The sequence below is a fragment of the Urocampus carinirostris genome, chromosome 4 (genome assembly GCF_059441175.1).
Source record: "Urocampus carinirostris isolate Australia breed hairy pipefish chromosome 4, RoL_Ucar_1.0, whole genome shotgun sequence".
Taxonomy (NCBI): domain Eukaryota; kingdom Metazoa; phylum Chordata; class Actinopteri; order Syngnathiformes; family Syngnathidae; genus Urocampus; species Urocampus carinirostris.
This window is the reverse complement of record NC_142352.1, coordinates 10,869,569-10,883,239: the sequence shown is the minus strand read 5'-3', so window position 1 is coordinate 10,883,239 and position 13,671 is coordinate 10,869,569. Positions and strand designations below refer to the sequence as shown.

Here is a 13,671-nt window from a genome sequence, read left to right as displayed (position 1 = left end):
TAGTAGTTGTAGTAGTAGTGGCAGTAGTAGTTTTAGTAGCGGCAGTAAAGTAGTAGTATTAATAGAACTAGTAGTAGTAGCGGTAGTAGTGATTTGAAGGGGGTCAAGGGCACATCTGATAAAAGTTGTTGTAGTTTTTAACTGACACAGAAACATTTTACAAAGGTTTTCGTTTAGGATTTAACACATCTGTATTATTTTGACTTTGTGTTTGTGTGTCTGTCCATCCAAGAAAGGAGAATGAGTTAAGATATGACCACTATCCTTCGCAGGGTTCACACCAGATGTGAAAAATGTCCCAAAAAAGGCTGACTTGGTTTGTTTGATTCGTTGACTCAGCATATTTTCCAGGACATTACACTCTCCGAGGCCTGAACGGCATTGAATATCAACACCATCATTTGCAGGAAGTCAGGTAGGTACCCCAGATAGGAAAACTGACCAAAAATGATGATTCGTTTTGCGGACTCAGCAGCTTTCCCAGAAAAATGTTTTACTCTTTAAGGCAAAAACAAGTTTGACCAAGAAATCAAGTGGATCACTCTAGAGGTGAAAATGGAAAAAAAATGAGAAGAAAAAAACTATACAAGCATGCAAACAAATACAACTGCTTCTCTCACATATAACAAATACCTGGATTCTAACACATGTTCATACTAATACATTTTTCCAGTTATTTTATCTATTTTTTGATCATTTCAAATAGTATACGCTGTACATTTTTTTTTGTACAGGAACTTTTTTGATACTGTCATGATTACTGATGTGACTCAGCTGTGCCTGCTCATTTGGCGCCAACTGCCGCGGGTTCTGATTGGCTCCCTGTCGCTATTTGAACCCAGCCCTGTCCGTCCCCTGTTGTCAGTCCATCTCCGAACCTCAGTGAATACTAGGCAAACCATTTTCAACCCTGACTCCCACCTGTCCTGTTTTTGCTCCCGTCTGTCTCCGGCTACGACCCGTTTTGATCCTGACCACGTCTGCTCTCCCGTCCCGGCTTATGACCTCTTTTTGTCCCCGACTACCTCTACTCTCCCGTTCTGGTTTCCAACCCTGACCACGCCTTGCTCTCCCAGTCCCGGGTACCGACCAGTTTTGCCGTCCCTGACACCGCCATCGCTCGCTAGGGAAGATCCACTTCCGTTTTCGGATCCCAATCCGAGTACAAAAGAGCGACTTGCTTCCTGCGTCCAGCGAACAGATCGTGGACGCAGCCCATCCTCTTTCCTTCAATAAAACTTGTGAGAAACATAACACAATTGGGTCCTGTTTCCGTTCTGGTCCTGACAAATACAGTATAATAGGCAACATTGGATTTACTGCAAATGGGGAAAGAACTAAGATGCTAAACAAATGATATGTGTTGCTTATTTAATAAATAATATACATTTGTTTACACAACCTTTGTTTTCATTCTGCATGGTTACAGTATGTATTGCTGTGAGTAAATAGGTCCCGCGCTGTTTGTAATATTTACTATCGCTTAAGAAAGGGAATCCCGATTATTAATAAGAGGTATGCAATTAGAAGAAACAATGTATAGTCTGTGATGTTTCCCTAGACCCAAACTAATGTTTTTTTTTATGCAAACAGACACAAAAAACATGTTAAAAACTAATCACCCTGCACTTTACTTAAATCTCATCAAATGGGAGACATGAAATCCGAAAAGTGAGCCACAAAACATCTCTTACCTTTGTGACAGTCATGCAGAATCAGTTGCTGAGCTGCAGGCCAGTGTCCCGTTCAAACAGAGATCGATGCTGCAGGAGTGGAGGAGTGATGAGGAGGAGAGGAAGGCAGCTCTGCTTGCTACAGATGCACAGAGATAGATGGAGAGGGAAAGAGAGAAAGAGTGTAAGAAAAGAAGAGGGGGCGGGCTGGTTTAGCACGGAAAGGCTGATTGAAGCTGCAATGAAGCCCTGACTAGCTTTGTGAGCCAGTTGGTTACGGAGAGAAAAGCTTGGCCGCAACCTGCAGGACGAACTCCTCCCATCCGCACATACAAGCCGGGAAACTAGTGATGGGAATTTCGTCTCTTTTTTAAGAACCGGCTTTTTCGGCTCGGCTCACTAAAGAGAGTCAGCTCTTTTGGCTCACAAACGGTTCAGGCCCGCCAATGGTGCAATTATGTTAAAGAATAACATGAAAAACGTCCACAATTTACAAAACAACCCGTTTTTTGTTGGGGTTTTTTTCACTTTTTTTCAGCCACTGTCTATCACTGAGGTAGGTGAGAGGTCACCCAGCATCCACCCCGAAAAAAAAAAAATCCTGCTTCTACTTCCTGATTCGTGTGTAAACATACTATACTGTATCTCCAGCGCGCTAAGAACTTTGATATTTTTATGGTTTAATATATCGTGCATCTATTCGTTATAGTTAGTGTAAAGTGTAAAGAGGCGAGCCGTTTCATTTAAATTGAAAGCGGAATAAGGAAGCTTGATGCGGTTGAGAAAACGGTTAGATCGCTTTTTTTCGGCCACTTTCTACCACTGAGGAAAAGGGCCTAACTCTTGAAGCTCATGTTCCTAAAGTAAATTAAACTTAACTTTATTTATCTTTATAGAGCATATTGTTTTATGAAATGTTTATTTTTCAGTACAAAAAATTACAGGTTACTTATACAAGCCTTAAACATTCTCATATAAACCTTAAACATACAAAATATAGCACTGAAGCAACTTACGAACAAATTCAACTTAGGAACGATCGTCCGAAACGTCCGTAAGTAGGGCAGCGTCTGTATTAGTAATGGTAGTATTAGTTGTAGTAGTAGTCTCAGTAGTAGTATTGGTCACGGTAGGAGTAGTATTGGTAGTTTTAGAGGTGTCAGTGGTCGAATGCAGTAGTAGCATTCGTAGTAGTAGTAGTAGTAGTAGTAGTCATAGTATTAGTAGTAGTGTTTTGGGGAAAAATGTTAAAAATATAGCAATATATTTTTTTGCTTTTTGAGAGGAATTTTTTTTGGGTTTATTAAAGTCCAGTAAAAAAATAGTTTTAATACTAATAGTACTGTAGTAGTAGTTTTAGTAGCGGCAGTAAAGTAGTAGTATTAATAGAACTAGTAGTAGTAGCGGTAGTAGTGCTTTGAATGGGGTCAAGGGTACATCTGATAAAAGTTGTTGTAGTTTTTAACTGACACGGAAACATTTTACAAAGGTTGTGTTTTGTCATTCTGTTAAAGAATAACATGAAAAACATCCACAACTTACAAAACAACCCGTTTTTTGTTGTCTTTTTTTGCCCAACTGAATATTAAGTCATTTTGTTTAATAAAACAACACCAAAACTGAAATCTTTTGGGAACACCAAGAAAACTGAGATGTCGATTGGGAGCAGCCTAAAATGTTTATATTTTGTTTGCCTTACTTACAATCGGGATTACGATACGATCGAGGCTCAAAGACGATTGGTCGTAAGTTGAATTTGTTCGTAAGTTGCTTCAGTGCTATATTTTGTGTGTTTAAGGTTTGAATAAGTATGTTTAAGGCTTATATAAGTAACCTGTGTTGTTTTGTACTAAAAAAAAAAAAAAATAATAAAATAATATGCTCTATAAAGATAAATAAAGTGAAGTTTAACTTACTTTTGGAAGATGCGCTTTAAGAGGTCCTCCTCTGTGGAAGAAAGTGGCGGAAAAAAAGCGATCCAACCATTATCTCAACCGCATCAATCTTCCTTATTCCACTTTCATTTCCAAAGAAACGGCTCTCCTCTTCTTTACACTTTACACCAACCCTATTGAATGGATGCACGAGATATTAAACAATAAAAATGTCAATGTTCTTAGCAGGCTGGAGATACAGTATAGAATGTTTACAGCCGAACTAGGAAGTGGAAGCGGATTTCTTATTGGGGGTGGATGCTGGGTGACCTGTCACTGCGCAACACGCCAGTAGCGGCAGAAAGAAGCACTACAGTACTGTCCTGTACTCAGAAAATGGTGCACACAATACAAAATCTAATTTACAGCAATGTCTGGATATTTTTCGACATCCAGAAAAAAATGATCGTATCTACCGGTTTGTTTGTAACTCGAATGTTTGTAAGTAGCGTCTGTACCATTTTGTCAATGTATCTCAAGCACCAAAATGAGAGAATTGTCCTGATTGCCAAAGTGAAGACACCTGTGGCAATCGTTTGGCGCGCTGGAGCGCGCTCTCTGATTGGCTGACGTTCTCTTCTTAAGCGGTCAGCGCCCAGAGAAGGACGTCAGACCGTACTTCTGTGTTCCTGTGTGTTTCGCCAGATTACCAAGTACCAAAGACTACTCTCCTGTTTGGATTCCTGCCTTCGGTTCCGACCTGTTTCTGCCCCGCGTTTACGATCTACTCTCCTGACCTAGTCATCGACCTGCCCGCCTGATAAAGCCAAAACTTATATAAACTCTATGTTGGCAGAATTAAACAAATAAAAACAAGCATTAAGGTAAATAAATTTATTAGCTCTGTCTGGTGACCCATCGGGGCCATCACCTCTCGCCCCGACCAGGGCTGCGGCCACACTGCGCGCCCCCGTGTGTCTAGTTAACTTTAGTCACACAGGAAACAGGTAAATACACCGGAAATGCAACTTCAAAATAAAAGAGTACAAAACTGATAAACGTACAAGAGATGCAATTAGACTGATTATTGAACCGTTACTTCATGTGTGTGTGTGTGTGTGTGTGTGTGTGTGTGTGTGTGTGTGTGTGTGTGTGTGTGTGTGTGTGTGTGTGTGTGTGTGTGAAAGATTGTTTTTATATTTAGGAATATAAAAACAAGTTATATTCACACAGTGAATTCTGAGAAATGTTACAACCAAAACGACCAACCTATCACCGCTAAGACGTATTGATTCTGCCTACCTGTCACGGAACTGCCGTTCCGTCCAACGCTGCTAGCGACCGACAACCATCGGCTTCCAAAGCCAGCTCTGTCAGCTCAATCCAATAAAGATTCCTTTAAAACGAACGCAATTGGGTCCGAGATTCCATTCTGGGTCGTGACTAGAATATTTTTGGATGCTTTCCATATTCACACAATGAAGCAAGTTGCCAGTGAATGGATTTGCCAACACTATCTGTTTATAGAATATAAAATCCATTGTCGTGTTCGTTCGTGAATTTTGTTTCTCTTGCGAATTCAGACAAAAAAAAAAAGCTGACATTGTGATATTTTCGGAATTGCAAGAAAAGCTTCTCTTTGTATGTGTGTTTCACTTATTGTTGTTCAACTCTCTACCACATTATTATTTCCTTTGTTCTGTTTGAGGAACAGTAAGTACACCAGCATGTCCTATGAAGAACAATAGTATCCCCAAGGACGTCTTGGTGGGGGAACAACAATGTTATTTCGAAAATACATGTTTACTAGTAGTTAATGGAAAAAAGGGAAAGTGATGAATAAAAAGAGTACATGCCTGTCAACCTGTACGTTTTTGCCGTACAAAGTACGTTTATTATGCATTTTAAGACGTGTACGACGTACAAGAAGATCTGTACGGAAAAACGCAAATTTGTCAATTATGGGTACCATCCGGTATACACCGACTATGACCAAACGGCAAATCAATCAAGTCAAACGAGTTCGCCGCGGTAGCCTCTATCTCGGTATCGTTGCAAACGAAGCGAGCGGTTTGAAGCTACTGTGCGCATGCGTCTACCGCAGGGGTCGGGAACCTTTTTGACTCAAAGAGCCATAAAAGCAAAAAATATTAATTTTATTTTGGGGAAAGAGCCACACCATATATTATGAGACAAATTTACTAAATTGCTAAACCCGCGCCCCAGACAAAAGCTTAGTCTTCAGCACATTTATTTTTGATGATTTGATAAAAATTATGAAAAGAGAATGCCAGGGCCCCTGTCCCAAAATCAACAAACACACCACTTTAAACTTGTCTCTTTCTTGCAATTACTCAAGATCGGTTAAACTCCTTTTGACCCTTTTTTCATACATATTGGTTTCAAAACCAGATGCAAGCAGTTATTGTGTAAAAACGTCACAACATTCTGCAAATAGGGAGCCTGATGAGCTCACTTTTGCCGCAGACGGCATAGGGCGAGAGATGGGAGGGAGTGCTTGCACTTTTTGCATAGCTCCACCCATCCCTCCCACTCACCCAATCAAATGACTAAGTTCTCTTCCGGTGTTTTGGCGTATTTTCAGTTCTGTGGATTCATCATAAGGTATCTGAACACTGAACACAGATTATATAGTGAACTTTTATATGAAGAATTCTTTAGCGTTGTACAGCCAAAACGAGTCCCCCCCCCCCCTTTTTTTTTTTGTGTGACACCTTGACTGTAAATCGTAGTGAAAAACGTGCCCTATATATACTGCAAAGTAATACCTCATTATTTAGCTCTGGTTTGGCCTTGCGTGTACCTGAATAGGATAAACAACTCAAGTTTTGAACAAGAAGGAGAAATTTTGCATGCAATCAAATTTGTCTCTGAGCCACAGATACTCATAGAAAGAGCCATATATGGCTCGCGAGCCATAGGTTCCCAAACCTCTGGTCTACCGCCTGGGGATTTCCCATCATGCATCATTCCGTGGCAGTTGTGTAGTGAAAGGAAGTCAGTCTCTTTTTAGAGAACCGGATTTTTCGGCTCAACTCATTAAAGAGAGCCGGCTCTCAAACGGATAGATATATTACGAATTATTATATTGTATAAAAAAGTTAAGAAAAAAAGGAAGTACAGGGAGTGCAGAATTATTAGGCAAGTTGTATTTTTGAGGATTAATTTTATTATTGAACAACAACCATGTTCTTAATGAACCCAAAAGTCTCATTAATATCAAAGCTGAATACTTTGGAAGTTGGAGTGGGGCTTTTTTAGTTTTAGCTATTTTAGGAGGATATCTGTGTGTGCAGGTGACTATTACTGTGCATAATTATTAGGCAACTTAACAAAAAACAAATGTATACCCATTTCAATTATTTATTTTCATCAGGGAAACCAATATAACAGCTCAACATTCACAAATATACATTTCTGACATTCAAAAACAAAACAAAAACAAATCAGTGACCAATATAGCCACCTTTCTTTGCAAGGACACTCAAAAGCCTGCCATCCATGGATTCTGTCAGTGCTTTGATCTGTTCACGATCAACATTGCGTGCAGCAGCAACCACAGCCTCCCAGACACTGTTCAGAGAGGTGTACTGTTTTCCCTCCTTGTAAATCTCACATTTGATGAGGGACCACAGGTTCTCTATGGGGTTCAGATCAGGTGAACAAGGAGGCCATGTCATTAGTTTTTCTTCTTTTAGACCCTTTCTTGCCAGCCACGCTGTGGAGTACTTGGATGCGTGTGATGGAGCGTTGTCCTGCATGAAAATCATGTTTTTCTTGAAGGATGCGGACTTCTTCCTGTACCACTGCTTGAAGAAGGTGTCTTCCAGAAACTGGCAGTAGGACTGGGAGTTGAGCTTGAGTCCATCCTTAACCCGAAAAGGCCCCACAAGCTCATCTTTGATGATACCAGCCCATACCAGTACCCCACCTCCACCTTGCTGGCGTCTGAGGCGGACTGGAGCTCTCTGCCCTTTACCGATCCAGCCACGGGCCCATCCATCTGGCCCATCAAGACTCACTCTCATTTCATCAGTCCATAAAACCTTAGAAAAATCCGTCTTGAGATTTTTCTTGGCCCAGTCTTGACGTTTCAGCTTGTGTGTCTTGTTCAGTGGTGGTCGTTTTTCAGCCTTTCTTACCTTGGCCATGTCTCTGAGTATTGCACACCTTGTGCTTTTGGGCACTCCAGTGATGTTGCAGCTCTGAAATATGGCAAAACTGGTGGCAAGTGGCATCTTGGCAGCTGTACGCTTGACTTTTCTCAGTTCACGGGCAGTTATTTTGCGCCTTGGTTTTTCTACTTGCTTCTTGCGACCCTGTTGACTATTTTTGAATGTAACGCTTGATTGTTCGATGATCACGCTTCAGAAGCTTGGCAATTTTAAGAGTGCTGCATCCTTCTGCAAGATATCTCATTATTTTTGACTTTTCAGAGCCTGTCAAGTCCCTCTTATGACCCATTTTGCCAAAGGAAAGGAAGTTGCCTAATAATTATGCACACCTGATATAGGGTGTTGATGTCATTAGACCACACCCCTTCTCATTACAGAGATGCACATCACCTGATATGCTTAATTGGTAGTAGGCTTTCGAGCCTATACAGCTTGGAGTAAGACAACATGCATAAAGAGGATGATGTGGTCAAAATACTCATTTGCCTAATAATTCTGCACTCCCTGTATAAAAGGAGAAAATGATAAAAGACAGGTTTGTGGTTATCCCTTTAATCAGTATATTACCAACAATAATTTAATGCAGAAAATGAATTCATAATTTCAATAGGAAAATTCTACTTAATTATATTTGCATGTATTTTTACATCTACAGTGAACGTCCAAGCGACTTAATTTTTGAACTTTTTTTTATAATAAACCTCATTCATGTCGAGCAACCCAGTATCTCACAACAAAATGTTAATTAACAATATATATGATATAACGAAACACATGTACAATATAACATGTTCAACTACATAAATAAACACGTTTGAAAAAAAATGGTTTAAGATTATTTTGTATTTTGTAAGGGAAAATACGACAGTTTTTAAGGGCATGGAGCCCTGGAGCTTGACAGGTATAAGAGTATGAGTATGGATGTTAAGAGAGGACTGTATGAGAGTGTGATTGTGCAGACCGTGTCGTATGGTGCAGAGACTTGGAGCCTGAACGCAGATTTGAGAAGGAATTTAAATGTTTTTGAGATGAAGTGTTTGAGGAGTATGTTAGAAGTGACAATATTGGATGGATTGAGAAATGAAATTGTGAGAGACAGAACAGGAGTAGTAGTGGAACTGAGCAAGCATGTAGATAAGAGAGGACTCGGTTGGTTTGGACACGTGGAGAGGATGGATGAGGAGCGAATGTTGAAGAGGATCTACAGAGCAGAAGTCAATGGAAGGAGACCAAGAGGAAGGCCACGATTGACGTGGATGGATAGTGTGATAAGTTGTTATATTTGTTGTTGGTTCTTGGTTCTGAAACGGGTGTAATACAAATATTTATATAATCTTCGTACAGTTAAAAGGTTGCATTGTAGTTAATCGATAAAACATAGATATTTTTAGATGTTTTTAGTAATTATGAAGTCTCTCGAGGGGGAGAAGTTCAGTTATTCAATGATCATGAGATTTCCATGCAAAAAGTTTCAGAATTGGATCGGTATCGGTTGAGACTATTCTGTATTTAGTTGATCGGATTGATAAAAAACAGCAGTATCACCTACCACCAGAAGAGGGTAGTAGTACATTTACAAGGACTACATTTACTCAGTTACATTTACTTGAGTAAGTTTTGGGAAATGTTGTACTTCTAGAAGTATTCTTGAATCCCTATACTTTTACTTTTGCTTGAGTAAATTTGTTAAAAAAAAACGGGACTTTTACTCTGCTACATTAGGCAACATTGAAGTCGTTACATCGTTACTTAATAAATCCCCTCCATGTAAGTACGCGTCTGTCTGTCTCTGCTAAGGCGCATTTATTTTGACGGAGAACTCCGCCATGTCATGATGCGAAGAACCTGTGCCCACTCATTTGGCGCCAACTGCCTCGGACTCTGATTGGCTCCCTGTCCCTATTTAAACCCCCTCCTTTCTGTCATCTGTGGTCAGTCTGTCTGCGAACCTCAGTTTACTCTAGGCAAGCTTTTTTCGACCCTGACTCACACCTTTTTCTGTTCCACGGCTTCGACCCGCTTTTTGATCCTGACCACGTCTACTCTCCTCTTCTGGCTTTTGACTCTTTTCTGATCCCAACCACGTTTTTTGCTCTCCTGTCTCGGCTACTGACCCGTTTTTCCATTCCCGACACTGCCATCGCTTGCCACGGAAGTCCCACTTCCGCGTTCAGAGCGACCTGCTTCCTGCGACCAGCGATCCCCTTGTGTAGGTGCAACCCTTTCCTTTCTTCCAATAAAACTGAAAGAAACGTAACGCAAGTGGGTTCTGTCTCCGTTCTGGTCCTGACACGCCACGCTCTACCATGTTTAACCAATCATACGTCGCAGCCTCGTCACGTGACCATATTCAACCTCAGCGGGGGAAATTTTGTTTACGGTTGAAACAGATGGAAAATTTTGCTTAGTAATACTGACTATGAAAACCCAGAAGATGAGGAACACCCCTGGCCTCACATCTAAAGCATGCTTAAAAAGGGTGCCAAACACCAGCAGGGTTGGGTAGGGTTACTTTAACTTGATTACTTTCAATTACTTTTGGATTACTCCAATACCAAATATGCTAATAAAAGACAAAAGAAACTAAATATGAATTGATGACTCACCACACGTGGTAAGCTTTCTCTCCTGGCTTTGATCTCTGGCAAAACTAACATAAAATGCGACAGAAACAAAATGAAAATAAATCCAAACAGCTTGCCAACATCATTTTTGCCCTTCCATGAATTCCATTACTCCCCAAGCCTGCACAAAATTTAGTCATTTTATTCATATTTAGTTTATTTTGTCTTTTATTAGCATATTTGGTATTGGAGTAATCCAAAAGTAATTGAAAGTAATCCAGTTAAAGTAACCCTACCCAACCCTGAACACCAGCTACAATATTCATTGTCTCCTTAGTTCGAGTTCACCTGCTAACTTGTTCTGCTTGCAGAGCCTGTTAAGTATTGGGGCTTTAAATGTGCTACATGTGCTTCATTTATTTATTTGTTTTATACTATTTTCACTTTTTGTTTATTAAAGCACATTAATTTACGTTGCATATTTTAATCTAATTTTAAGTGATATGTATTTGTTGAGGCAGCACGGCGGCGCAGTGGTTAGCGCTTGTGCGGCACAGTTCATGTCATGGGAACCTGTCGTGGGTTCAAATCCAGCTCCAGACTTCCTGTGCGGAGTTTGTATGTTCTCCCCGTGCTTGCGTGGGTTTCCTCCGGGCACTCCGGTTTCCTCCCACATTCCAAAAACATGCATTTCAGGTGAATTGGCCGGTCCAAATTGTCCCTAGGTGTGAATGAGCGAGTGAGTTGTCTGTCCCCGTGTGCCCTGCGATTGGCTGGCAACCAGTTCAGGGTGTCCCCTGCCCACTGCCCGATGATTGCTGGGATGGGCTCCAGCACCCCCGCGACCCTAATGAGGATAAGCGGTACGGCTAATGAGATGAGATGAGATGTATTTGTTGATTGGATGGACTTTGATCATTAGATAACATGATCTGTGTTTTGAAAAAATCAATAAATACGATGTTGCTACAGTTACTCAGTCCTTGAGTCATTTTTTCACCGAGTACTTTTTTACTTTTACTCAAGTAAGTGTTTGGGTGAATACTTTTATTTCTACTTGATTAATATTATTCTGAATGTTGGTTTAAGATCAGGTAATTGTGTCATTGTAATCCTGTGCAGTCCTTTTCCATTTTTGTGATTAAGGGCTATATAAATAAATGTGACTTGACTTGACTTGACTTGAGGCTAGAGTACTGTACTTTTACTTGAGTACATTTTTTGGCAACTCCACCCACCTCTGCCTACCAATAATTTGACATTGAAAAGTGGTCTATTTTAAAGTGAGACATCCAATCTCTCTCAAGAATAAATTGTATTTCAAAGTGGCAAATTTGTACCAAAACGGAAATCAATTTTGATCATCGGAGCGGTTCATGCACAGACAGAGACTTAGTCTCGCTTCAAATTAATTCAGCTTTTGGATATCAAATTTTGTTTAAATTTAAAAAACCTATAGTTTTCTTTTAATTTTAATTTTTAATTAGGGATGGCAGGTATGCATTTCCTAATAGTTGAAATCAGGGTTGGGTAGGGTTACTTTAACGGGATTACTTTCAATTACTTTTGGATTACTCCAATACCAAATATGCTAATAAAAGACAAAAGAAACGAAATATGAATAAAATGATGAATCACAACACGCGGTAAGCTTTCTCTCCTGGCTTTGATCTCGTTGATCTCCGGCAAAACTAACGTAAAATGCGACAGAATCAAAATGAAAATAAATCCAAACAGCTTGCCAACATCATTTTTGCCGTTCCATGTATTCCGTTACTCCCCAAGCCTGCACAAAATTGAGTAATTTCATTCATATTTAGTTTCTTTTGTCTTTTATTAGCGTATTTGGTGTTGGAGTAATCCAAAAGTAATTGAAAGTAATCCAGTTAAAGTAACCCTACCCAACCCTGGTTAAAATGCAGTAATATAATAAACCAGTTTCACATTGTGAACCTTTAAAACCCACACGATAACTAAACTCTGCTGCTGTCTTGTGGTCTAATAGTGTTACTGCATAGAGTAAGAAAAATAAATCCCACCTTTCTCCCATTCCCAGGCATCTTTTGCAGGGCTGCTTCGATTGTCATGCGCGACAAATGCGCTTTATTCCTGTCACTGCGATGTACTTTTCATCGTCCGAAATCGTTTTCCAACATCAAATATGAAATTGCAACCAGAACATGAACATTGCATAAAAACACACCAACTTTCATACCTAAACTGTTATTGGGAATTTTCCGGTGCTAAAAAATGACGTTCGAGAACGAATATGCATCGTAACCTATTACCTTTAATCATAATTTTTGTCATCATTGATCACGAACGTGACGCGAATCTGAATATTGTGATTCAGAGTGGAGCACAGATTACGCAATCTGTGAATTGACGTTTTCTGTTGGCCTGTACCAAATCTTTGCCACAACAAACGTGAACATTAAAAGTGTCAATAAAAAATGTTCAAACCCAAAAAAGATTAGAAATTATATATATATATATATATATATATATATATATATATATATATATATATATATATATATATATATATATATATATATATATATATATATATATATATATATGTATGTATATATATATATATATATATATATATATATATATATATATATATATATATATATATATATATATATATATATATGTATGTATATATATATATATATATATATATATATATATATATATATATATATATATATATATATATATATATATGTATGTATATATATATATATATATATATATATATATATATATATATATATATATATATATATATATATATATATATATATATATATATATATATATATATATATGTATATATATGTATATGTATATATATATATGTATGTATATAAGGAGAAACTGCGAACACTTTGCCACCGCGCTCCGCTATGGCCAGCCTCAATCCCGACAGGTGCGTAAAGCTGGAGAGGCCGCTGTCGTCGCAGGGGTGCTAACCATTGCCACTGTAGGCATCGCCGCCCTGGTGGTGTCGTTGCTCGGAAGCAAGAAGGAAAAGAACGAACAGTAACAAAGAATTGTATCTGGGTTTCGAGATACCAGCAAGACCAACAAACGATTTTTCCAGGTTCCAAATCTGGAACTTACAATCACTGATTTTTACTGTGTACAGTTTAAATCATTTAGATATTTGAAATCTAAATGAAAATATAATATGTGGATTTAAGGGGTATTTTTTCTCTTTAAACATACCTTTTTTTAATTCATCAGGTACTTGCATTTAATCTTGTCAAGAACACCGAGTCCTTTAAAGGTATTTATTTGAGTTTGTTTTGAAAACAGCTCACATGCTACATCACCTTGAATATGTTTTTGA

The 13,671-nt window shown here is 38.9% G+C and overlaps 1 protein-coding gene across 2 annotated transcripts in view; it reads right to left on the bottom strand.

Annotated features, from left to right (window-relative positions):
• Positions 1-12,539, bottom strand: part of coro2ba (coronin, actin binding protein, 2Ba) — a 78,964-nt gene extending 66,425 nt beyond the window's left edge. The window contains exons 1-2 of one of the 2 annotated variants that reach the window (XM_088333624.1): positions 12,347-12,539; positions 1,695-1,812 (exon numbers count right to left, since the gene is read on the bottom strand). In XM_088333624.1, the coding sequence (XP_088189750.1) occupies positions 1,695-1,709 (15 nt within the window). In that variant the 5' untranslated portion in view covers positions 1,710-1,812; positions 12,347-12,539. Of the gene's footprint in view, positions 1-1,694; positions 1,986-12,346 lie in introns of those variants that run through there. The other variant, XM_088333625.1, reaches the window with a different exon arrangement.
• Positions 12,540-13,671: the final 1,132 nt, after the last annotated feature.